Raw genomic sequence first — 27,740 nt, forward strand, 5'->3', positions numbered from 1 at the left:
AATGACAGTTACAAAATCAAATAGTCTATTTTTTAATGTATAAAATTTTTATTTGACAATTTCTTGCAACTAATTTCTCAATTACATCTTTCCAACTCTCTTCAGTTTGATAACTCGTCAAACTTTTTACTTAATCTTTAGAATCCTTAGCTTCACTAACAATTACCAAATTACAAATTAATATACTGACCATATTAAGAAACCACTAAAACCATATTGAGAAACCGCTTTCGAACAAGTAAGTGTTCAAAAGGATATCCTTAGCATTTTATCGGTTTAACCAAGGACTTACCTTGTAATATTGTGGATGAGTTATTCAATATCTCATTACGTGACGGCCTGATTATAATTAGTTTTCTTTAAGAGTTCCTGAAATATAAAAATTCATCGGAGTTAAGTCTGGCCGTGTAGGAGGCTAAATACTAAATTTCTTTGCTAATCCAGCCCCACTCATGTCATAAAATTTAATCAGTCTACAGTTGTTCTGCAATTTTTTGAATACTAAGCTTCTCGTTAGCCCTAAATATCTGGAAAATGTTATTAAAATTAATCAACTCATTCGGATTCTTCATTATATCTTCCTTTTTTTTGAAAACATCTTAAACTCTCTCATCTCAACTCTGATGCTGATAATTTTCTAATCAAACCTTCCTCAGTGCACCTATTAAAATTCCAAACTACACCACTTGTCCTAATTCAACTGTTTCCTCATTCAACTTATTCCACGTCTAACTTAAGCGTTATTAAATGTAAGTAGGTTTCAGACATTAATCTAAACAGATATTCGGCCTACAACCAGCTCTGGATGAAATACATATATTTTTTTCCTTGCGAAATCATTAAAAATAACTTCAGGATCCTCAAATTTTCTCATATAAATCTCCTACGTATGTAAGTAATAAGACTGTGGGATGTCGGTAGATAAACAATAAACATCTGCTATTAAGCAAAGCAGTATCAGTATTGATTTCTCACACACGCCATTTCCTCATATCGTTTATGGTTTTTTGTTAGCTTTGATAAAGCTTAGTTAGCATAGATAAAGAGACATTATTCATAAACGTTTGGTTTAATCCCGAAATTGTAGTGGGGCTTAAAAGTTTTCGCGAAAAGCATTTAATTAGTGGGATATTTTTTTACATGATATTTATAGCATGTTTGTATTCGTGTAGGTTTTTATTCGAATTTTATTGAGTATTTTATTTAATTCTCGAAAGTGGATGTACTCAATAAATGGAGCTTTACTTTATTGTCAACTAAAGGTCGGCTATTACATTAAAAGCCTTTTTATAAGATTGATGGATATATCTATTTTGCTGAAGAATTCTGTTTAGATTTTATTTTTTTAGCAGTTTTCTATGATTTTGGGTTCATAAACGATAAAAATATTACACACATAATGCATTTGAATTAAATGTTTAGGAAAGAGTAAGAGGTCATTTATGCAAAAATCCATTTATAATTTTCAATATTTGATAAGAATATACTATTAAAAAAAAACGTTTTTTTTAACTTTTCTATCGGTATTGACATTTTCTAAATTTCGGTTACGTCATTGCTAATGTTAAGGGAGAAATGAATATATTGGAATTATAGGAAAAAAAAGTGTAGAATACTTAAAAGTGTGTCAGGCTCTGTTGAGGGCTAAATTGTGAAATTTTTAATCTAGATTTCTGAAAAATCTTAAGGGTGTGATAATAACACTCACTTTACATTTTTCTAATTGCAATTATCATAAACCTTCATATAGAAGCATTTCAGAAAAAAATTTGAGTTTCTTATCAAACAACTGATCAAAGATTCCCAATTATCTTAGTCAACGAGTCAAAAGCCTTGAAAAAGTCAATATAAATAGAATGCACTTATGTACTCAATAGAACAAATAGTGGGTATAAGTGAGAAGGATAAATTTTGAATAATAAATAAATAGTAAATTTTCCTTAGAAAGAAACCCGAATGGTTCTGGGATAATTGATAATGAATTATGCTCCTCTAATAGATTTGCATGGAAATTATTTATGTTAAAACTGTAGTTTACTTATAAACATTTAATTCACACCTTTTTTTTAATTGTTGGGGTGTACCTTTGAAGATAATAGAAATTATAATACTGGTGTCTGTCCAAAAATGTATTTTGTAAAATATATAGAATATATATGTTTTTCTGGTATAGTTTACCCCACTACGAAGAAAATACATATTTTATTACTATTCTTTGTTTGTTTTTTATTTGAAATTACCTCTGTCCTCTACTATATATGTATATCAATCCTGATTTTGTTTTCTTTGTTAAAAACGAAAAATGGACGTACACAAGAAAAACAGTACTGAAGGCTTTATTACTAACAATAATAATCATAATATATACAATCATACGTCCGGATGATAAACTAATGCACTTAACCTACAAAGTCGAACTGAGGCATCTTACGCCTCAAATAGACAGGAATCTCCCATAGCGGAAAATCTAAAGAACTGCACGGTAGATCTTGTAGAAATCTGGATAATGCGTCTACGGATGAGCAAGCTTCACTTAGATGGCTGACTCAGAGGTATCTAAATCCAGAAACTAAAGAAGCCCTAATTGCCATACAAGTTGTCAAAACGGAAAACTATAGCAAGTTAAACGTACAAAATGACAGATGTAGAAAATGTGTTGAAAAACCCGAAACCATAGATCATGTAACATTAGGATGCAGTAGACTACCAGAAACAAAATACATTGAAAGACATGACCCAGTAGCAAAAATCGTACATTTAGAAATCTTAAAAGCGCGACAAATTCGAAACAAAGACACATCGTACTACCAATATAAATCCAACACTGTTGAAGAAAATCTTGACTTTAAATTTATAATACGACTAGCGAATACTAAGAAATAGAACAATACAACATAACAGGTCGGACATAATTCTAATTGACAAAAACAATAAAACAACTTACCTGATCGACATAACCATCCTCAATAACCATAACATTGAGTTAAAGTATGAAGAAAAGGTCCAAAGATATGAACTAGTGCCACAAGAAATTTGGCAAATATGGGAAATTAATGGTTGACACTGTTCCACTGATTAGCTTAAGCGTTGGCGTGGTACCTCAAAACTTGAAAGATAAACTTTATAAAATAAAAACGCCTCGGAACACTTACGTGCAAATGCAAAAGTCAATAATCATTTCGACAACGACTATTCTGAGATTCTTTCTCAGTGGTAGCTCCAGCAGTGCTTGCTTGGTCCCATCGTGATTTGTGACTCACCTAAAAAAATGAAACAAAAAAAAATAACCCTCAATCTTTCAAGCATAATGTAATGGTTCCATAAGAAGAAGGAGGAAGGGGCTTTTTTGACTTATTATAACACAACAAATTAAATCTCTACGAAAGTACTTCCACATAAACAATAACAATAACCTCTTTCAAGTTATTATCAATGCCAACAGCAAACTTACACCACTAAATCTAAGTAATGAAGGAAAAAAAGCTCCTCAGCATGACACTTCATGGAAGATTCCAAAACGATCTTCAGTAAGATGGAGAACAAGGCTGGATGACTGCAATGGTTGAAGAATGGTGTAATCTTTTCTTAAATAGGATAGAGATTAAATAGGAAGGATTTATGATTGGCATGATAATTTTGTAGATACTCAAAACCATCGAAAATATAGGTATATTGAAAGAAAAAATAGACACAGAGAAATTCAGAAAGTGCAATAACAACTCTATGACAATAGAACATCTCTATTTGTCAATGCTTAGCCATCAATACCTGGAGAGACACAATACAGTTGCAGCCATAATATATAAGGAACTGCTTAAAATACACAATATTTCATAAGAAAATGGGACTCCATACTACAAAAGCCAGCCTCCTCCACTGTCAAACTATATTGGGACAGAACATTGCTAACAAATAAAACTGTGAACAATAAAAGAGACAATACAGTAGCTAAGAATAAAGACAAAAAGCCTAGTTAATAGATATGGTAGTACCAATACCCTGAGTGATTACAATTTAGACATAATAGTACAGAAAAGTAAATAAATATTTACCTCTGTGTTGCAAAATCAGTTATGGAATCTGGAGAACATTCAGGTTGTGCTGCTTGCTATCAGTGCCATGAAAATAATACTTAAAAGCTTTAAGGAAAATCTAACCAAATTACTACGAAACGAAGAATTGCAGACATGTAAATCAGACACAAGAATAAAATTGAACTCCTGGGTATATGTATTTTGATGGAACAACAAATTCACCTGTACACCAGGCTATTTTAAACTAAACAAAATCCTGACCCCGCTAAAATTATATGATGCAGAATATAACTATGGTTCAAACTACTCTGTCTCGACACTACTAGAATAGTTGGAAATAGAGCTCCATGGTCGATACCCTAACATGCTCGATAGTATTTACCTCCATAAAAATGCTTCAATTGGATGGCTAAACTGAGGAAACGTCTTGCCAGAGACTGAAGGTTTCATATGTGCTATCCAGGATCAGGTCATACCCACTCCATCATACCTAAAACATAGCAGTAAAAGATCCAAATATCAACACAACGCAATAATAAAATATTACTAGAAATGCAAAAATCAATTATCAAAAATAATTATTTGTAAAACTTTACTTCAGAGTGGTGATTGATCTAATCGGAACGATCAACTATATCTTTATGATATGCTTTACTAAAAACATTTTATTCCAAAGAATAAAATTGAACTCGTGCGTAAATATTTTCTTGATCGAGCAACAGATTCATCTCTACTCCATGCTCTTGTGAAGCTAGACAGAAACCTAACATCACTAAATTATATGTCGCAAAATATAATTGTGTCTGTCTTGACAGAACTAGAACAGGGGAAAGAGAAAGAACTCATCATCTATAAAACATATTTCCAGAAACTCAAGGTTAGCTATGTGACGTCCAAGGTCAGGTCATACCAACTCGATTATACCTAAAACACGTAGTAAAAGATGCAAACATCGACACAACGCAATGTAAAATATGTTTAGAAAAACTTGAAAATGTTGAACACCTTCTAAGTGGTTGCAAAATGTTATCTCCAAAAGAATACACTAATCGCCATGATAATGTAGCAAAAATCATTTAATGTCTGAAGTTGGTACTTGCTCAAGAAAAGTTCTCTGCTACAGATACCCATCCCAACATTTTCTAGAAAATGCTTCTATTGTACTGGGACACAGACATCAAAGCTGACAGGCCCATCCAATATAATGAAGAATTATTTCTTGTTGAAATCGCAGTCTCAGCATCTGATTATATTCATAAAAATACAGAGAAAAAACTGATGAATACTTACGTCTCTCCGAGTATCTGAAAGCTCGTGGCAGTCATAACAAATTAAAACTATTCCAATTTTTGTCGGAGCAACTGGAGAAGGAGTAACGAATAATATCTTGAAAAAACTTGGACTTTAAATATGAGAGTTGTATAATGATTAGCTTGATCGGTATTGGGCTTCCAGCATAAGTTTAGTTATTGGCTTTTGTATGCACTATAATCATCAATAAAATTGAAAACAGTGAACTACTTCATTCAATAACACCATATATCAGTAATGATTGCACTAATGAATAATACATAGCATACAATTGATTCTAATTGACTGTATTAAACTTTATCTTTGTGAGGAACTAACCAGCTTTGTGGTCTATTAAATAATGTTAAGTTAATGCTTAATTTTTTTATAATTGAGGAAATAAATATTAGTTGATTTGTTCAGATTTAATGAAAGTAAATTGTCATTTAGCTATGCAACAACCTTCTTAGTATCCATTGAGACTCCTTAGTACTGTAAATTCGTTATGATACCTCAGACACAGATAGCGATATAAGAAACTTCCGCTTTTTTTGTATATCACCATTTCATTTCGTCTTATTCAAGTCTTAGCTTAGGTACCAGAAATTAGTTGTTTAAACTTGAACAGTCTTATTAACTTTTTGAATCTTATTTGAAATTATTGAGCTACAGATTATACCAGCATATGAAGTCACTCAAATTATTCTAAATCAACTGATATTGAATGTAAATTAGCCATTTCAGAAGCTGTTCGTGTTCAATCCCTCTAGATTTTCAATAGTTTCTCCAAGGGTAAATGCACAGAATCCTCAATTATGTTGAATTTCTTATCAAAAATCACTTCCAAATAGATAATAGTTTTTATTTATCTGACAGAATTTATGAATTTTAACTGTTTTTCTTATACATTTATACCTAAAATACACTTCTTCTCTTTTCAGAATTATTCACGAGAGCGGTTTTACACCAGAAGACTTCAAACAATATAGGCCAGTAGTCTACAGTAACACTATTCAATCGCTAGTGGCCATCTTGCGGGCGATGCCAAATCTCGGGATACAATATGGCAACAATGAGCGGGAGGCAAGTGTAGGTTTAAGTTTTTCTAATTTTTTAAGTGTAGAGAGGACCTCGCCCCACAGTAGGCACGTGGTGGTGTTGAATGACGCACACGCCCTTGGTAGAAATCGTAGGCTGTGGTCGTAAGGGTGGTGGTAGGTTAGCCCCAAGGGTCAGTAATGTAATTAAAAGTTTTTTTTTATTTTATGTTTTAATAAGGGTATGTGTTGTTTGTTAGCTGAAAAGTATAGAAAGGAAGTAAAATAAAGGGTGATTTCTCATGCATATATGATAGGTCCGGGCTAAGATATACAAATTTTGCCTGTAAGAACTTTATTTTTTTATGATTTTTTCTGCTAGACATGATCTTGTTCCGAATTACAATGTCCAAACTTTAACAGCTGATTCTGTGTTCAGAATAAGCCCTCATTTTATTTTTAAATACAGGCTTTTAAAATTTTAAGAAAAAAAAATTATTTATAACTTTCTTATTACTTGAAATATTTTTATGAAGTTTGGTGCAGCGCTTTGGAGTAACAAAAGACATTTTTTAATCTGAAAGTTTTTTTAATTTTCTATCAGTGGTTACCGTACGGGATTTTTAATTGGATTCTTGAAAAAAATTGTGCGCTACCGCTTTTCCTAAAAATAAAAATTATTTCTAAGATCCTCCTTCAGTTTGGAGTAAATCTGAATATTTGGCTTTTGTTTATACCAAGATTTTCGAGTAAAAGAACCATGTGTGTTCTGGAAGGATATTCTTCATTTTTTCCAGAGAAGGATAAGACAAGCCCAAGTTTTTTGCACCTAGTCCAACAAGTGATACCAAGATGACTCATTAGCTTTTCCAAGTTTGGCTCTGATAACTCTTGGTGAAGCTCCAGAAATCCATCAGAATCCTTAACTTCTGCTTATTTACAGTACTTCAAATGAACAAAATTCTTTCATTTATCAGTCGTTTTTAGAGAGCAAACTCTGAGTTTTCTAAATTGCCTATCAGAATATCATCAATGCTTACGAATGTGAGTTCCAGTTAGAATTTCCTAGATTGCCTTTTAGTATCTCATCCATGCCCACGAATATCAGCTTCAGTTATAATTTCCTTTGAGAAGTTTAAATATTCTATAACAAAATTCTTAATTATAAGATAAGCTCAAGCTCTTTAGGCCTAGTCCAAGACGTAAAACCAAGATGAATTATTGCCATTTCCAAGTTCTTTTGCCTCTGATAACTCTGAATGAGTCTCCAGAAATTCATCAGGGTCTTTATGTGTACTTATGGTTCATGGCAGTACCTTATAATCTATTTACGCTTTACGAGGACATGAAAACCGTGAGATAAGACACTTCATTAGCTTTTCCTTAACTGCCTTTGACCTCTGGGAACTTTAAGTGAAATTCCAGTTATCCTTCTTGAGTCTTATAAGAAATGTTTCACATTTTGGTCCTAAGAGTACTTAATTTTATTTTTCTTACAAATGATTTAGGCCTTTGAATAGAGGTGCAGATTACATCCAATATATCCAGGAATTGTTCATAATTCAGGTGGCTTCAGTTAAATTACACTAATAATCATTTAGATATTAAAGCGTTTTTATCTTAGTGCACTTTTCCCATTCATGGAATTCATCAATTGCTTTTGACAGTCAATTATGAATGTCTGTCTCAGGATCATAAATACAATGCATCTCATCTTCAGTAATTTTTTCTTTAGGTAGTGCGGTTCTTTTGCCATAAAACTCCTATTTCTATGTAAACTGACGTAGTAAGCTAAGTGTAAGGTTTTCAGTTTTTACTCGAAAACCTTGCATTGTACAAAAAAAGGGAATCAAATTTGCTTCAAATTGATGAATTAATGGTGTACCATTTTTAATCAAACATATTTAGTTAAAAATTCCTCTAATAATAAAAAAATTCCTCTAATTCCCTTTTTATTACCCCAAAAATGAGTACTAAATTTCTTTAAAATAGTTTAAATAATAAAAAAGATATAACCAAAAAATTGTTTTTTCTTTAAATGTTAACTTCCTGTATTCGAAAACGAAACTTTTTTCGATATCTGCTAACAAAGAAAATTTAGCCTTATTCTGAACACAGAATGCGCTATTCAAGTTTGGACACTGCAATTTGGGACACCCTGTATTTGGTTTATAAAATGTAATGATAAAACCTCTCTGAAATCTCTTTTAATTTAAATTTGGTAATTTTAATTTTGTCATCTTTTATATGCAATGTTTGTTCAGGTTTTAATTGACTATTCGATTTCAAGAACAGACAAATTTAAGTATTTTAATAATTAAAATCATTCGCATCAAAAGCAAATATATTTTTGTATATAGGTAATTCCACTAAAATCGGAAAGTTTTCGGTCCTATAAAATATTCTGGGAATATTTAGGTAATAAATTCTAGGAATGTATTTTGATAACATTGAATTTCCCAAGAAAATTGTTTCATTATTGTCAAGAAAGGCATTAGAAAGAAGGCGGCAGACTTTTGCAAAATAACTAAAAAAAATTGGGATATTTTATTAATTTTAAATACCTTATATTTTATTGATATTATTGAATTACATTTATAAAAGATAATTAAATTAGATTAAAAAATATATTTTAAATCATATTATAAGTTAAATAAAAGTAAGATTCGAAAAGAACTTTAGAAATTAAAAATATAAATCTGAATTAATAATAATATGGAATTAATATTACGAGTAGGAAAAAATATATCCAGGGTGCTTCATAATTGGTGGGACAAACTTGGAGGGGTTGTAGAGAGCCTCAAATTAAGCAAGTTTGTGCAATAAACCCCTATCCAAAAATCATTAGATTTTAAGATACAAGGTGATAAAATTTTAAGAAAAAATTTTGTTTTTTACGATAAATTTGACATCCCTATAGATATTCTTCTGAAAATTAGTCTTTAAATTAATCTTAATTTAATTATGGAACCTAGTGAACTAGAAGAATTTTTATTTCAAGAATTTAGAGTAAATTTCCTCTTTTGGCTTTGTTTTCTCCGACGTATCGTTTTCGCATAAAAAATAAAATCCATTGCTCGATATTTATTTCTCGCTAAAATTCAAGTTTTTAGTTTCATCCGTTTGATACTATTTTCGGTATTTACTATAAGGAAAAAAATTACTTGCCTTTAATGGGGAATTCGGTACCAGAAAGTAACTTTTTGCCATTAATAATGTTAAAAATAAGATTCTTAGATATGTATCTCAAAATCTAATAAATTTCGGATAGGGGTTTATGGCGCAAACTAGCTTATTTTGAGGCCCTCTACAACCCCTCCAAGTTGTCCCACTAATTATGAAACACCGTGTATATTTGATATAGTACATACATCCCACTATCAAAGAAATAAAAAAAAATTAAGCATCTCCATATAAATAAATAAATTAATTCAATACAAGTTGAAAGTGCCTATGTAAAGGAATAAACAATTAACAGAAAAAAAAACTTTCAGCAATATTAAAACAACAAATAGTTTTTAACCTCAATTTTAAATTTTGTTGGTTCAAGACTCAGCAGGAATACTATTAACGGTATATAAAAGATTATATTTTAAAGCTTTAGAAATTTGTTTTTGTTCTAATTAGGAAACAAATAAATAGAGTTAGAGTTCATACATTTTAATCATTTCTTTGTCTAAAATCGAATATTCAATTAAAACAAAAGGACTTTACATAGAAAACAGTAAATATTTATTGTTCGCTAATCAGTATAAAAATAATAAAAATATCATTGAGGTAAATATTTTGGCTCAAATTTATTGATATAATTTTTTTTCTGCAGGTTTTCAGTCGTTATTATTTTTGAGTTTTTCTTTTATTAAAATAATAATTAAGAAAACCTTAGCTTCTTTTAACGTAAAATGAAAGGAATAAATACTAAGATTATATTTTAAATGATTTTTGTCAAAATCATTAAAAATTATCTAATTACTTAAAATTAAAATATCTCTAAATGCGCATGTTTAAAGTATTATATTGAACTTTTCGTTTTTCTGCTATTTAAATTTATTGTAAGCGTATTTGAATTGATTTAATTTCAAAAATCTAAATCATTTGTTAAATTTTGCAAAAATCTCCCTAATGCGAAAAAAGAAGTTGAAAAAGAAACAAATCTCTAATATTTTAAAACAGAGCGTTTAAAGTTTGTATTCTTTTATAATTTTTCTTTCATTAATTTTATTTTCTCATTTAGTTTTTATTGTTTCCTTATTTTTTATAGTATTTTATTTTTACTTAGTATTAGCCATTTTTCTTTTCATTAAAAAAAAATTCGTTTGAATTCAGTTCATAATCTTAAGCCTTAAATAAAGTTTTAAAACTAGAAATTTGTAATTAAGGCGTAGGATGTTAGTTTCGACTTTAACCTTTCAAAACTAATCACTTGTTCCTAATGCATTAAACTACAAACTTCTCTGGGTTAGAGTAATTTATGATTATACCAAAAAGAATATTTAAAAAAAAATTAATATTTCACAAATAAGACTTTGAACTAAGGTTATTCACGCTTAACAACTTCTAATTACTAATTAATATTATATTGGTTAGTAAATATCTGTGAATCATTCTGTATACCGTTTTTTCAGACCTTATTCAAATATTTACTTATTTTTGGGAGATCTTATCCAAATATATTCTAAAATATGCTGTGCCCTGCCCAGATTATTTATAGCTCTAAGATAAGTAACTACTGTAAACTACTATAAATAACAGGAAACATATGAACCCTAAATAGGGTTTGTATATGTGTAAATAAACATTATTGGTAACTCACCAACTACGCTAAATAGAAAAAACTTTTAAAATTATACAAATTCCAAATCGGAAACTATTATTGCCCCCATAAACGGACTTAAAATCATATAATTTGCATGATACCTGCGTAGATACCTATTATATGTTCTTTCATATCCTTTTATGTATTTCAAAGTATATTGTCTTTAGACAATGGTAACCAGTCAATGCTTTTTCTCTTTATTAACTAAATTATAATTTTTTTGTTAATATAGCTTGACGGTAAAATGGTCTTCGACGTGATCCAAAGAATGGAAGACACCGAACCCTTCTCAGAAGAACTTTTGGCTGCCATGAAAAGACTGTGGGCGGACTCGGGGGTGCAGGAATGTTTCGGACGGTCGAACGAGTACCAGCTCAATGACTCGGCCAAATAGTAAGTATAAAATTTGGATGTTCAAGAAAATAATTTTTTCTTTGATATTGACATTAAGATCTTCTTTACCTCAAATAATCAAGATATTTAACGATAGAACGCAACTTTTAGTGTCCTTAGAATTTTATTAAGGTCGAGCAGCTGAATAAAGAGACAGGTTTTGGGTAAGAAAATTTTATCAGAACTTAACTAAAAAAACCACAGAGCAGATTCTAACAATAAGATTTTGAATCATCATATACAGGGTGATTTAGCGCACCTATGCGCATAAACTTGGGAAATGGTGATGAAGATCAATAATGAGTAATAATGAGAAAAAAATGTAGTAAAATATTTTTGGTTTCCGAAATAAAGTTAAACAAATTTCAACAGAACGTGTATCAGACGAACTTATTTTGTTTATTAATAACTGATAGTAAACAAGTCATAATGTTTGGAATTTGTTGTTTGGAATCTTTAGCAATACTTAGTTTGTTGGTGGCTGTGATTGTTTTTGATCGTTATTTTCACACGAACAAAATAAAAGCGTCAAATGTAATGGCGCACATTTTTATAAACGAAAAACTTATTGACATGGTTTTGGTTTACGAAGAAACGCATCAGAATGCAGTGGCAGCAGCTGATCTGTATGCCCAAAGATTTCCCCGAAGATATCACCCGAGACGAGGGGCTTTCTTACGTGTTATTCAGCGGGGTAGAGAAACTGGCAATTTGCGGCCGCGGCCTGGACAAGAAGGAGGAGCTATTAGACCTAGGCACATTCTAAATCTGAAGGAGGATATTTTAGAAGTTATCGAAGAACAACCTGGAATTAGCACTAGGACAATTGCAGCGCGGTTTGGAATATCGCAATCTACTAGTTGGCAAATTTTAAGGCACGAGTTGCTGTTTCATGTGCAGAGGGTACAAGCTCTACTTCCAAGAGATTTGCCGCTTCGAGTACACTTTTGTGAGTGGTTGTTACATCACCAGCAGTTAAGCCCAAACTTTACCATGAACATTTTAGTTACTGATGAGGCATATTTTACGCGCAATGGAATTTTCAACTTTCATAACACTCATTACTGGGCTTTGGAAAATCCGCATATTACACGGAGAACATACTTTCAACAACGTTTTTCTGTAAATGTATGGGCTGGAATTCTGAACGGGATGCTCATCGGACCTTTTATTCTGGAAAATCGTTTGACTTGTGCTCGGTATTTAGAATTTTTACGCAACAATTTACCAGTGCTTCTTGAAAAAGTGAATCTCAATGTTAGGCAGAACATGTGGTTTCTTCATGATGGTGCTCCACCCACATTAGTTTAAATTAAACATGTTAAAAAATACACGTTTTTATTTAAAAAAATATGGATATCTCCAAAACTAAAAATATTTTACTACATTTTTTTTTTCATTATTACTCATTATTTCTCATCAGCTATCATTTCCCAAGTTTATGCGCATAGGTTAAAAATCACCCTGTATATGCAGAATAGGTGGTAGGGTTAAGTTATAAATATATGCGATATTAAGTAGATGAAATGTCTTGTCCGTAAAGAAGATTTATTCATACAGAGTGACAATTTAAAAACATAAAATGGTCATATATTAGGAGTGAAAAACGGAACAAAAAAATGCTAAAAACAGTTTCTATAAAACGAAGGGAGAACAAAAACAAGCATTTTAAAATTTTTTTAAGTGTTGCTTCATAAAGGCCAGATTTATTTATTTTGTCTTACCCTTATCTGTAACCCCTTAGGCAGGGTGAGATACACCCGTAAAATCTTAAATAGAAAGGGGGGTTGAGTGATAATCTTAAGGTCTTGAAAAATGCTTTCAAATGATACCATAGAAAGCCACATTTCAGACAATTATTCTCTGTTTTCCAAGGAAAACAATAAATAAAAACACTATTTTGAAATTTTTATTATTATTTTATTCAATGTTGAAAATTTATAAAAAATCCGTTATTTTGAAGACAATAAGAAAGTCTCAGAAATGTTTTTCTGGATATAGCACGGCATTCCTCAACTATTTTATGCTAGAGTTATTCTAGTGACTCAGGTTGCGTTTTAAAAACCACAGATTTTAGGTGACCCCACAAAAATATGTCAAGAGTTATTAGGTCCGGGGGTCTAGGTGGCCATTCAATAGGACCTCTTCCTCCAATCCAATCTGCTGGAATTATAGCAAGCGTTCTTCTAAAGATAAATTTCTGTGTATGTCCGTCTGATTTTCTAATTCCCACACAATGAGTGGTTCGATAGATCTCTGTCAGCATACATGTCGCGATTTAAATTTCCTGGTATAAATCTTGGGCCGATAATACCATCTCCCAATATACCAGCCCAAACATACCTAAACCTAAATACGTGTGGGTCCTCGTCATTCCAGTAACGACAGTTTTGCTTATTAACACGCTCATTTAAATAAAAGGTACACTTATCACTAAAGTAAATATTTTTAACTAGTCGAGGTTCTGCCGTAATTCTATCTGTCATTATTTAATAAAACTGGATTCCTTTGTCCGAGTCGTCGATACCAAGTTCTTGCTATATTTGCAGTTTATAGAGATAACACTTTTGTAATTTAAGTACCTTTCTCACTAATTCACGAGATAATCCAGTTGCTACTGCTGCTTCAGGAGTTGATAAAGTTGAATTCATTGCAACTTCAAATTTGCCTACTAGTTGGCGAACATTATTCCGAGCCTACATTTTGACCTGGATGCCTTTCGTTTAAACGTTAAGCTGTCGTCTTTCTTTGGCAAACAAATCATAGCAAATAACCTAATACAAAATACCTACGGGCTTGACATGTTTCGAATTCTGAAGAGACATGCCAGTATATCGGTAGTCATCATTTTAAACATTAATAATTAAATAGGAATAAAAAAAAGTAAAGAATGTGTTTGCTGAAAAACTGAAAAATGCGCTGGTTTACTGACAACAACATTGACCTGCCCAGTCCTCAAATCCAAGTCCCATTAAGCTCCTTTGCGGAATTTTGAAGCGTAAGATAAAAAAGCATAACCGTCATAATCATAAAAAATAATCGAAACATCAAATGAAGCAGGAATGCAAGGCAATCAGCAGAGCTGAATGCACCAAGCTTATACGAAGCATGCTCCATAGAATTGCTGATGTAATAAAAGCAAAGGGAGAATTATAAAATATTAATGTATTTTGATTATTTGTATCTAAATAAAGTAGTTCAGTCAATAAGTTCAAATCAAAATAAATTTTTACTTAAATCTTACTTTAAAAAAAATATATTTTTACTTAGATCCTTGGCCCTTAAAACATTGAAAGACTTGAATTAGTAAACAACAACTTTGATTGGTGTTAGATTTTGGATTAAAAATTAAAAATAGAAATAGATATATCTTATTCTAAGCACATCTCCAATCAAAAAAAAATTATTAATATTCTTATTCCCAAAACCGCTTCTACAAAATTTGGAATGGTAACACCAGAAGCAAAAGTTGATGTCAGTGAAAAGCTGAAGTTCTGTGTTTTTTTTTTAAGTTTTGGTTGAAAAAGGAAAAAGGTTTCATTTCAGTGTTTTTGTGAACTGTTCCGATAGTAAAAACTTGTGCTGCAGCATGAAAAAAAGGCAATTAAAGCCAATATTTTCAAGTAAATATCGATACTTTCATAACATCACATCATGGGGGAAGCGTTTTCATAAACGTAGAATAGGGGATCATAGAAATAAACTTAAGAAATCTATAATAATTATAAAATATTTAATTTCCGTAAAAATGCTTTTTATTCGATACCTTCACTCTAAAGAAGTACGGTAAAAAAACGTATAAAGAGTTTATAAACGGCAATATTGTTTATAATTTAAAGCATAATATATTATTAATAAATATTTATCATGTAAATATTTTTTGACGACTTCCTGGTAAAGATTTCTTGTGTCGGTGGAATTAACAATGCGATCGAGCGACGTTGTTTTGTTGTTGCGTTTTTCGCTAATACCGTAAATATACGTTATATATTTTATATACGTTATGGTATACGTTATCTGCATTAAATTAAATTTGAATATTGACTTTTTTATCGAGTATCTAATCATATTTTATTTTAAAAAATGCTTCATATTTTATTAAAGAGGAACGGTAGTATTTTTGTGCCTGTCAAACTAAGCGAAAAATGTGTATGATATTATAAAGGGTTTTTTGCCATTTCTACATAAGCATTTGACATCACTGTATCAGATGTTGCAAGCAAACAATATCTTTTTAAATGTATTGATTGTCGTTTTTTAAATCTATAACCTAAAAAAAATTCATACAAATATATATATTCATAAAAATCTGTTCATCAATAAATAATTCTTTTATATATTAAAAATAAACATAAACTGGCTTAAGCATAAAACAATATATTTCAAATAAAAAACACCCATATCTTTAGTTATTAAAAGTAATATTAATATAGAAATTTCGGTAAATATTTATATTTTCCTTCTATTCAAATTTAAAAAAAAAAACACATATTTTGATAAACTACTCAAATGTTCATTTTTCCTAATTAGACTTTTGGAATGTATTGTTTTTGATTTTCTATATTTTGTTTTTATAATGTATCATACTGTTAATTTTTAAAAATACTGTAAAAGAATTATAACAATGGACAAAAACGTAGAGCTACAATGAATTACCAACCTAATTTTCATTTGGATGATAATACCTAAAAAAAAAGTATTTTTTTAATTAGGATCTTTCGTATCATCTATCATAATTACAAAAAAGATCACAGTAAATTACTTTAGATTATTTTTAATTGGGGTCGCAAACAGCAACTGTACCATGTTTACGACATTACTGTTGACCCAATTTTTCTCCCCCCCTGAAAGGGATAAAAATATTACACCCCAGAGGCAGCTCAAGAAATATCCTAAATATAAGTTGTTTGTTGTGCTTAGTAGACCTTGAACTCTCACGGGCTCAGTTTTGGCCGGATTTATTGGTGGAAATAACAGGGGATTTTTTTTTCCGAAAATACGTTTATTTTGTATTGGGTATATTTACATTTATAAATCATTATATTTACTTTTATAAATCAATACCAATACTCATACGTCCTTTTCAGTTTCTTAGACGATCTAGATAGACTAGGTGCAAAGGACTACCAACCCACGGAACAAGATATCCTCAGAACACGTGTAAAAACCACTGGTATTGTTGAAGTACATTTCTCATTCAAAAATCTCAATTTTAAGTAAGTTCACCACCATATTATGCTCCATAACAATCCATTTATATTCCTGTTAATAATTTCAGATTATTCGATGTTGGAGGTCAAAGATCGGAAAGGAAAAAATGGATTCACTGTTTCGAAGATGTAACGGCGATCATTTTCTGCGTAGCAATGAGCGAATATGATCAAGTCTTACATGAAGATGAAACGACGGTAGGACGATTAGCACAAATATACAGAAGAAATTAAAATTTTTTACTTTTAATTATAGAATCGGATGCAGGAGAGTCTGAAACTGTTTGACTCGATTTGTAACAACAAATGGTTCACGGACACTTCCATAATTCTGTTCCTGAACAAAAAAGACTTGTTTGAAGAGAAAATTAGGAAATCACCACTTACGATATGCTTCCCTGAATATACTGGTAAGAATCTCTAGGAGAGAAAAAGATAAATTTGAATATTTGACAGAAACTTTTAAACTGTATGCTTATTTTTACTCGGATTTTGGAGTTTTACATACTTTAAACTACCAATGGTTTTAAATAGTTTCGAATCAGTCATCCACTATCCAGTGTGGTACTAAAGTAGGTTCCAATATTTTGCGAGAATCAGGATTTTAGAAAAAATATATCTGTAGGATGATCTAAAGCGTTTTTGAAGGTGGTAGACAATGGTACAGTGAAAACATCTTGTCGGAGATAATTACCAACCGAAACGTCGTGTTACATTAAATAAATAAGACAATGCAAGTCCGACAAGATGTTTTCACATGATCTAAAGCCTTGAACTGTATTAATAATATTGAATAATACTTGGAATAATAATCCGACTGTGCCATTTTATCATTATTTCAACTATTTCTCCATGAAATATACTTCTGTTATAAATTCCGATGAATAGCTTTTATTTGCAGATGATCTTAAACTTTTTAAATCAGTTTTATCTTCAGTTAGTTTTTCTGATATTATTTCAGGAAAGTGTATGCTGTAGTGATTGAGAGTTAAATTAAACTCATTTATCACTTATTGATCACTTTTCATCCCTTTCAATTTCCCATTATAGCAAGGATGTTTAGAGTATGCTACTTTAATTATTGTGTATTATATGCCTTTCAGCATAAGTGTGAAGATTTCGGTTCAAGTTGAAATATAAGAATATATACCGGTTGATATACCTACTGTTGAATGATCTCAATCTTGAAAAAATGTTCCTCGAAAGTTTCTTGAGAAACGTTCATAAATGAATGCCTTAATTTTTACGATTATGTATTTTATACATATTAGGAATAAATAATGTCTGTTGAGTTCTGTGAACATTTGGAGAATCTCCATGATGATATTTAGATATGTATCTGTGAACTTTTCAGGAACATTTAGGGTGTGATATATGTTATCAATTTGATAATTTCTGAAACGTTCCCTGAATAATAATTATCACACGTTTTACAATTGTTGCCTGTTCTACAGGGTGTTTTTTATATATTGCGACAAAATTCAGGAACGTGTTCTTTGGACAAAAATTCGCAAAAAAGTTCCTATACACATAGGTCCTAAACCTTTTAGATTTTGAGCTACAGGGTGGTAAAGTTTTAACAAAAAAATGATTTTTTTTCGATAACTTAAATACCCCTGTATATATTTGTCCAAAGATTGGTATGCAGGGTCTGTGTATCCAGAGCCATTTACCAACATACTTTTAACATTTTTATGTTCTCCAGTGGCGTGTGTGCGGGTTTTCCGCTAAATACTTTTATAAAGAAAAATGGTACGCCACTGGTTTTTCTTCTATTAAAAAATATTTTTAAATTCCCCGTTTTATTTGCAACATTTTTGATCCCTTGGACTTTGTCCGTTAGATGCACGGTTTTCGCACAAAAAATTAAAGACCCTGGACATGTTGCTCAGATTTGATTAGACTTTCTTTATTCTAGTAATTATTCGTTTTTTTTTAGTTTATTGCAATTTTAATAATAAATAATAAAAATTTTATTAATTAATTTAGTACAAAAGCCAGCCCAATTTAATAAAATTGTAATTGAGGATTTAAAACTTTTGCTTCTACAAACTTTAATTTAAAATACAAGTTTTTAAGTGATAAAAAAATATTTCATTTTTTATTATTTATTTAAGTAATATTATTATTTTTACAAAAGTTGTTCAAAGTGTGCTCCTCCAACATCAATACAAACATCTAATCGACGTCGCATTGATTGGCGGACACGTTCAAATTCCTGGTGTCTGCCGAATTATGTCACAAGACGTTATAATGCGATTACGCAATTCCTCCACATTATCAATTGGATTTCTATAAACCAGTGATTTAAGGTGGCCCCACAAAAAAAAATCCAGCGGATTTAAGTCGGGAGACCGTGGGGGACAAGGGTGAATACTTCCTCGACCTATCCAATGATTTGGATACGTAATATCCAAATACTGCCGAGCCACCAAACTAAAATGGGCTGGAGCACCGTCATGTAAAAAAACATTTGCTGTCTCAGCTGAATGGGGACATCTTCTAACATCGCTGGTAATCCAATTTTAAGAAATTCTTGATACACTTGTCCAATCAACCTTACTGGTAACTGAAAAAAATGGTGCTGAGGACGGTTTTCTGCCACAGCATGTGGGTTCTCATAATGCCATATGTGGTTATTGTGGAAGTTCATAATTATTGCGTCCCTGGAGAAATTAGCCTCATCGGTGAAAAGTATTTTTCTTATAAACGGTGCATCTTGCCTGTGCGTTCTTTTCGGAAAATCGCCTGGCAAAAGTGCCTGCACCCGCTGAATATGATACAGGTATAAAAGGTTTCTTTTAAGAATATTCCAAACTGTAAAGTTACTAATGTGTACCGTCTGAGCAATTTTCCTAGTGCTTGTGGTGGGATCTTCCTCGAATTCATTGAGCACCTGTTCTTCAATTTGAGGAGTAACTGTTCGGGGATGTCCTTTTTCAGCGGTGAGTTTTTAAAAGCTGCCGGTTTCACTTCGACGTTGGTGTAAACGCGTAAACATAGAGTGATGAGGAATAACACGATTCGGGTAACGTTCAGCATAAGTGATCAATGAAAGTGCATATTGCACATTTCATTATTTGTGTAATTGTTAGCCATTTTTTTAACAAATTAATCTTGTCATCTGGCGGACAGTGACTATGATTTAAAATTTAAAATATCACAAAATCTTTAAAAATTTCAACTTTATCGTGGGCAGAGGAAGAATGTGGTAAAAAGATTAAACTCTTAAACAAGAATGTGATTAAACATGTTAAATAAAGTGACATATTATGAACTACAATGAAATTTTAAATAAAATTTAAAAAAAAACTTACTTTTTATAATGATCATAGAAGAAATAAATTTTAGCGATCAGTCAAAGTAGAAAAATGTTTTTTAATTTTTTGTGCGAAAACCGTGCATCTAACGGACAAAGTCCAAGGGATCAAAAATGTTGCAAAAAAAACGGGGAATTTAAAAATATTTTTTAATACAAGAAAAACCAGTGGCGTACCATTTTTCTTTATAAAAGTATTCAGCGTAAAACCCGCACACACGCCACTGGAGATCATAAAAATGTTAAAAGTATGTTGGTAAATGGCTCTGGATACACAGACCCTGCATACCAATCTTTGGACAAATATCTGCAGGGGTATTTAAGTTATCGAAAAAAAATTATTTTTTTGTTAAAACTTTACCACTCTGTAGCTCAAAATCTAAAAGGTTTAGGACCTATGTTTATAGGAACTTTTTTGCGAATTTTTGTCCAAAGCACACGTTGCTAAATTTTGTCGCAATATATAAAAAACACCCTGTATATTTAAATGTATTATTAAAGTTATCGACTTAATAAATCTGTTCTATGAATTTATTTTGTTAAATTTGTTAGCTGTATTAAGAATTTGTAAATTAACCTTTATTCTCAATATCCCCTTCCCTACAACAAACTCCTTCTTCTCTACATATCCATTTAAATGTGGTATTAATTTATACTTAATGATGAAAATAGTAGGTTTTAATTGGTTCCAGTTGAATTTCGAGATAGTCTTACATTCTTTGTCTTCAAATGGCTGTCAATAATTTCTCTTTCAGTTTCCTTCATTTGAAAGATATTTCTGTATTTTTATAATATTTCTCTCTATTTAAACTATCGAATTTTTCTTTTCATTGAACAAATGACTTACCGTCAAATATAATCAATTATATACATCTGCAATTCCTTCGCAATTTTTATAAATGAAATTTACTTTTATTTCTGATTGAAGGCAATGAATTTATTTTGTACCTTCGATAGCAATTAATTTACTTCTTTTATCTTCTGTCATTTTTATGATGCTCTATTCTTATATTTTTTCCCCTTTTTTTCATTTCGCTTTTTCTGTCTCATTAAGTATACCATTACTTCAACTTGTTTTGGGTTTGTACGCTTAAATAAGCCTTGAAATGTTAATAATTTTTGAAAATGAGATTGAGATAATGTAGTTTTAAAAAGTGAAAAACTTTCCATTTTTCTTGACAGAAGCACTGGATCTGGCGGGTAGAACTTCGTCTAGCTCTAAGAGTATTGACCTATAAATATGGAATTACACATTTATACATGAAGAATTTTGTTCTTTATTTGTGTGAAAACTAACTTTATGTAAGAACCTCAGAAAGTTTTTTAATATTCTTAAAAAACTTAAAAACTCACTAAAAAAAATTAGCCTGAAACCAAAGTTATTTTAGTTCATCTAATTTTTAATTAAGGATCATATTTTTTAACAGAATTAATCGATAAAATGCACTCTATAGTAGCATAAAGAAAGTTTTTGAAATTGCAAAAATGTCTGAAATAGCTTGCAAGTCATTTGAAATATATCTTCCAAAAATTAAAAAAATCAATGTTTTGTGTCTTGGTGAGCAAAACTATTTTTAGGCTTTCTTGAAAAATGTTTAAGAATAATTAATAAAATCAATGTTTTCCTTTTATTCCAAAAACTAAACTTTTTTCATACTTATCTTCCCTATCTCAATTTATAGTTAATAAAATTCAGGTGTTTTTTTCTTCTTCTTTTCGGACACGTGAATTAGCTTGCTCGTTTTTTGCAATAAAAATTTTCTATGCAGGGTACTTCAAGTAGAAACTATGGCGTCAACATTAATTTTTTTAATTGGAACACCCTGTATATCATGAAATTTTACGATATATTCTGAATACTTTTTGTATAGTATCTCATATGCCTAAATTCAGCGCTTTGTCAAATTTGACGTAATACACTAATAAAACATACTACATTAAAAAATAAAAATGTATACAATATTTGAATTTTGCAACTGATCACAATCACTGATGCGATCGATTAGTCTAATTTCTTGTCGAATTATTTGCTTTAAATCATCAACATTATTTGATCTATTCACGTAAACTTTGGACTTAAAATAGCCTCATGAGAAAAAATATAATGGGGTTATATCCGGTGACCACTTAATCGGTCCTCTTCGTCCACTCCATCTGTTAAGAAAAGTTGCATCAAGAAATTGTCGAACGGCGATGGCAAAGTGAGGAATTGAACTGACTCTTTTTCAAACCATATCTCGTTACTAGGTAGGTATGTCAGCCTCTTGTGGATCAGGGAATAAAACAACTAAAGCAGGGATAAATTCAAAATGTAGAAAGTCCAAGTAGTCCGTTTAAAATGAGTTTAAAAATGATACGTGAAATGCCAACTAATATGACAATTATATTCACAAATGCATGACAAACCGTTATCAAGTAGGTTTTAAAATTGTAAACTGGCCGAAAATAATAAGGTCTAATTACTTTCTAAGAAATCACATAAAAAATTAATGTTAGCGTAGTTTCTACTTAAGACACCCTGTAACCAAAATTTTCATTGCAAAGGACGCATTGAATCAACTAGAAAACTGATTAAACATTAGTTGCAATAAATCTAAAATACATTTTTATTTCATATTATTCCTTAGTCTGATTCATCATATTTGACAAACCATTGACTTTAGGCATATAGTTTCCCATACAAAAACTATTCAGAATATATCATAGAATTGGAACACGTCATATTATATAGGGTGTTCTACTTAAAAAAATTAATGTTGACGCCATAGTTTCTACTTAAGGCACCTTGAATAGAGATTTTTTATTTCAAAAAACGCGCAAGTGACAATACTAATCGATATGTTCAAAAAATAAAAAAATACTTGAATTATAAATGAATTTGTTCCTTTGATCGTGAATGCACTGTCCTATAATAATACCTTGTCGGAGAAAAGATGATAAAACCCTAAAAGACTTTAATTTTTTTTAACTACGTTAGCTTAATTTTGAACTACGTAATATTTTTTCTCAAAAGTGTCATATAAATCATGTTTATATAACTTTACAGGAAAAATTACGCTGAAAACACAATTCATTTACTTAAGTCAATTTTTACTCCTAGGATAATTTTTTTACTAAGAATTCATGTACAAAAAATAATTAGTTAGTTAATACAAAATATTAAAATATTGATGTAATATGGTATATTGAAGAATGTCTAAAAACAATAAAACAATTAACTGCTTTTAATTTGTGTCAAAAACCTCACATTTATTGAGCATTGGGTGGAAAATCCTAGTTGTAGCTTAAAAAGATTTATTATTTATTAGATTCACAAAAACGGGTCGTATATGAAATAATTTTTGAGAGAATTATTTTCTTTAATTTATTTTAAGATATTAATTTTATACATATATTCCAAGAACTCACCAAATTATTTTATTTTAATTACAATCTTAATAACTGACAATTTAACATATAATCTAAGCTTTAGTTTTCTTTTTATGATTGACCGATAATTTTTTTTCGTTATGCTATGTTTAGTTTGCTCCTATTTGCCAGTAATTTAATTATTTTGTTATTTTTGCATTTAATCGAATATGTGATTAAACTCGAACCAACTCTTTTAAACCTTTTAAGAAATAGTTATGTTAATAGTTATGTTATTTTTTTTCTATAGTAACATTCCATACTTATTCATCTTTTGATATCGGCTATTGTCCGAATAATCTTATTGACAAAGATTTAATAGAATTAAAAAACTGGTTTTATAAAAATGATTTAACCTTATACATACAAAAACCTACTTCTTAAAATTGCCGTTAAATAAGAAAATCATGAAATACAAATATAAAAATTGATAATTTGTTTAAATTGAATTTACATGTTGATGAAGAGGTTCAAAAGTTAAGAGAACTTCACTTTAAATTTAGACTCTTGAAGCTTCTTAACTACTGTATGTACATATTATATATTACTCATCCATGTCAAAGTCATTTAATTTAGCTGTATTCTTAGGTGGAAAGGTGTCACTGAAACATATCTGCAAAACTAAAAACAATTCAGAAATGGTTTTTGAAAATAATTTTTGCTAGAAACAGCAAATATTTAAGGTATTAAGTTTGCGTTAAATATTATGATAATGTTAAATAAATAAAATTTAATATTAAATTATTATTATATTAAATAAAATTAAAATAAACTAAATATTATATAACATAAAATGATATAAAAATAGTAGATATGGTTTTAAGTAGACAAGCTTTTAATAATTTAATTAATCTTAAATACTGCTAATAAAAAATGCTTTTTAGTTCATACTTGGTCTACGCGTAGTTTTACCTAGAAATACCCACACTTACCTACATTTACCCAATAAGAACTTAAAGATCTTCCTTTGTTCGATTATAGAAACATAAATCACAATCAAGTGTTATTCAATAATTTTAAATATACAGGATGTCCGAAAAGTCAACGACATTAGCAACTCATAAGCATTCAGAAAAACATAAAATGAGCTAAGTAAAAAATCTATGGTCTTCCAGATATTGGCACTTTAATGAAATTCGTCAAAATCGTACTTTTGCATTTTCGATTTTTACTCCTCAAAAATTAATATTTTTTAGATTCTGATTTCAGTTTTGCAACACTAAATAGCCATTTCATTGATCAACGATCAACATTAAACCAAACGGTCAATATTTTAAAGTGAAGTATGGCTTGTTTTTCTTTTTAATCTCATAACTTCGACTCCTCATACTGAACAAAAAAACGAGAACCTGGCTAGAACTTTGGAAAGTTTCCTCCTTTAATCTACTTTTTAAAACTACCTGTTATTTAAATAAACCGTTTACGGTTATTCTCTTAGAGTGAAGGATAAACTATCTACATTAGGAGATCATTCTAAAATTAAACAAAATAAATTATGTTAAAAAAATATTTTTATTTACGTTAGAAAAATAAAAAATCAACAAAGTAATTTTTGTCACCATGGCAAAAAACAACAAATAAATTTTGGTATATTAGTTTGGTTGTCTGTTACCTTCTGCTTTTGATTTGTTTGTTTTGTACATCAACTTGACATACATACTTTTTCTGTGGACTTTTTGTGTTGATTGAGCTATTTGTGTTGTTGATTAATTGTTTTAATTTGTCCGTGCCATATACCGCCCAGAAGTATGCAAACACGCATCTCATTTATGGAGAATGCAGAGGAAATGGTCTAGCAGCAACTAACAACATTCATTAAGAAACACTGGACGATTTCAATATCACTTGCAATGGGTGCAAAATCTCCTGCCTCGGGACTACGAGCCACGCCTACGGTCTTGCCCCAGAATATTGTAAAAAATTGAAAAGGATCCGAACTTCTTTAGATAATGTACTGGGGTTGGATGAAACTACATTTTAAAAGAATGGCTTCATGAACATGCACAATTTACATTCTTATGCGTTGGAATATCCCCACCTGACTTGAAAAGAAAGGTCCGAGTACGGATTCAAAATAAATCTGTGGACCCATATCTTGAGCGGATGGGTTCATTCGAGTTACCAGAAAATCTGAACTGGCAAGCTTATTTACTTAATTTACTTAGATTAAAGTGGCAAACTGTCCAAGTATTAGCCAGGTTAGCGTATGAATTTTTTTGTCCAGGATTTCTTATCAAATATTTTAACCGTTTAGTTAAATGTTGGTGTTTGATCAATAAAACTGAAATCAGATTCCAAATATTAATTTTTAAGGTGTGACAATCGAAAATCTGATCCAAGAGTACGATTTTGAGGAATTTCATTAAAATTCCAATATCTTGAAAACCACCGATTTTATACTTAGGTCATTTTGTGTTTTTCTGGATGCTTATGAGTTGCTCCACCAGCTCTTTAAATATTATCATTGACTTTGCGGGCACCCTGTACACAGGGTGTAACATAAGTGATGACTTTAATTTTAAGAGGTAATTCCTTGTAATTTGTTAATTAAAAAAGTTCATATAAACATACACAACAATCGTAACTTACGCAATTTACATCTTCTTACTATTCCTCGACACAGAAAAGAACTTTTTAAACGAAGCTTTTCATATAATTTGGCTTCCAGTTTGAATTCCTTAAAGATTACATCATTTGATCTGGCCTGTTCTACTTTTCAAAGAAAAACTAAAGACATTCTGTTTTTACGTCAGTAAATAAAGTTGGTCTTTTATTTTGATTTTGATTTTTTGTGTGATGTCGCTGAATGTGTTTTTGTATTTTTAAGTTTCAACTGTTATGATCTGTAATTTGAAATATTGGTACTGGTTGTAGAGCAAATTTTTTTAATGTTATATTTTTTACATTTTTTTAGAGAGCGCCTAAACAGTATCTGTTCTGCGTACCAGAACACTGATGTAACACGGCCTTTTATTTTTCATAGACATTGTGTATTTCTTAATTTTTATATTGAATTTTGTACTTGTTTATGAAAAGTAATAAATTTTGTTTACTATTATTATGTCCGAAGATGCTTCGTTTTCGAGATACAGGGTGTTAAACTTTTTTTGTTAAATCGATTTTTCATTAATATCTAAAAACCACGTTTGTTTACAGATATTTTTACAGTATGTTAATAACTTTATAAGGTATTCTTTGGCTTATTTGTACGTCGCTTAATTTTTCTGAAAAATAATAAAAACTTACTTGAGTTTTAAATATCAAATTTTTATTAAATCAAATGCGCGAAATGAGAACTACAACTGTCAATACAAGCATACAATCTTCTTTTCATCGATTGTCGCACACGTTGGAATATTCTTGGAATGTTGCGTATGATATTAGAAGAATCTACAATTTTATTTCTTAAATCATTTTCATGAACAACTGGCGTCACATAAGCAAGCGATTTCAAATATCCCCAAAAGAAATAGTCCAGAGGATTCTGGTCTGGGGATCGTACTGGTCATAGCTTTCGGAGCTTCCGGAGGTTTCCCCTGACCAATCCATTGCTGAGGAAAAGTGTTATTAAGATAATTTCGAGGGACAAGACTAAAATAAGCAGATGCATCATCGTGCATAAACCACATGCAGGAAAATCTCTTGGCAATAGTGCTTGCATTCGTTAAACGTGCTATGGATAAAGTAAATTTAAGTGCAAAACCCTCCAAACACTTTGGTGGCTAATGTCAAACTGTAAGGATAATCTTCGCGTACTAATTATCGATACGTTTACTAAATAATCGGAACGTTTTCCAATACTTGCAGAATTGCGTCCTCTAATTATTGAGTCATTATTATTCTCTGTCTACCAGCGCGCTCAGCATTAGCAGTTTAAGATCCAGTTTCGCACAGTCGGGCATGGAGTCTTATGAAAGACCTTTCTGATGGAATTAATCTATTGGGAAGCGTGGTAAAGTCGACGGACTTCTGCAGCATTTCCATCTGCAAGCATATAAATAAAATGCACTTGAGCTAATTCGTCGTTATTCATAGTTATCTGCACACTAAAACACTTTCAACTAAGAGTACCTGGTAAATGTTAAGCACTTATGCTAAAAAAGTCAGCACTTATGTTACACCCTATATATATTGTTTCATCATCATGTAGCCTTTTTCACGTTCATTGTTGGAAATAAAGCTCCTCCAAGCATTTCTAGTTCTTTCTGATCCTGACTGTTGCAACCCAATTTG

The 27,740-nt window shown here is 30.5% G+C and overlaps 1 protein-coding gene across 6 annotated transcripts in view; it reads left to right on the forward strand.

The window, feature by feature from the left end:
- LOC126734759 (guanine nucleotide-binding protein G(o) subunit alpha) overlaps window positions 1-27,740 on the forward strand; it is a 144,727-nt gene that overhangs the window by 112,818 nt on the left and 4,169 nt on the right. For 4 of the 6 annotated variants that reach the window (XM_050438474.1, XM_050438477.1, XM_050438476.1 and 1 more), the window contains exons 4-8: window positions 6,266-6,413; window positions 11,410-11,570; window positions 16,658-16,786; window positions 16,849-16,978; window positions 17,037-17,190. In XM_050438474.1, the coding sequence (XP_050294431.1) occupies window positions 6,266-6,413; window positions 11,410-11,570; window positions 16,658-16,786; window positions 16,849-16,978; window positions 17,037-17,190 (722 nt within the window). The remainder of the gene's footprint in view (window positions 1-6,265; window positions 6,414-11,409; window positions 11,571-16,657; window positions 16,787-16,848; window positions 16,979-17,036; window positions 17,191-27,740) is intronic. The other 2 variants (XM_050438479.1, XM_050438478.1) reach the window with 1 other exon arrangement.

Source organism: Anthonomus grandis, chromosome 4 (assembly GCF_022605725.1).
Source record: "Anthonomus grandis grandis chromosome 4, icAntGran1.3, whole genome shotgun sequence".
NCBI lineage: Eukaryota > Metazoa > Arthropoda > Insecta > Coleoptera > Curculionidae > Anthonomus > Anthonomus grandis.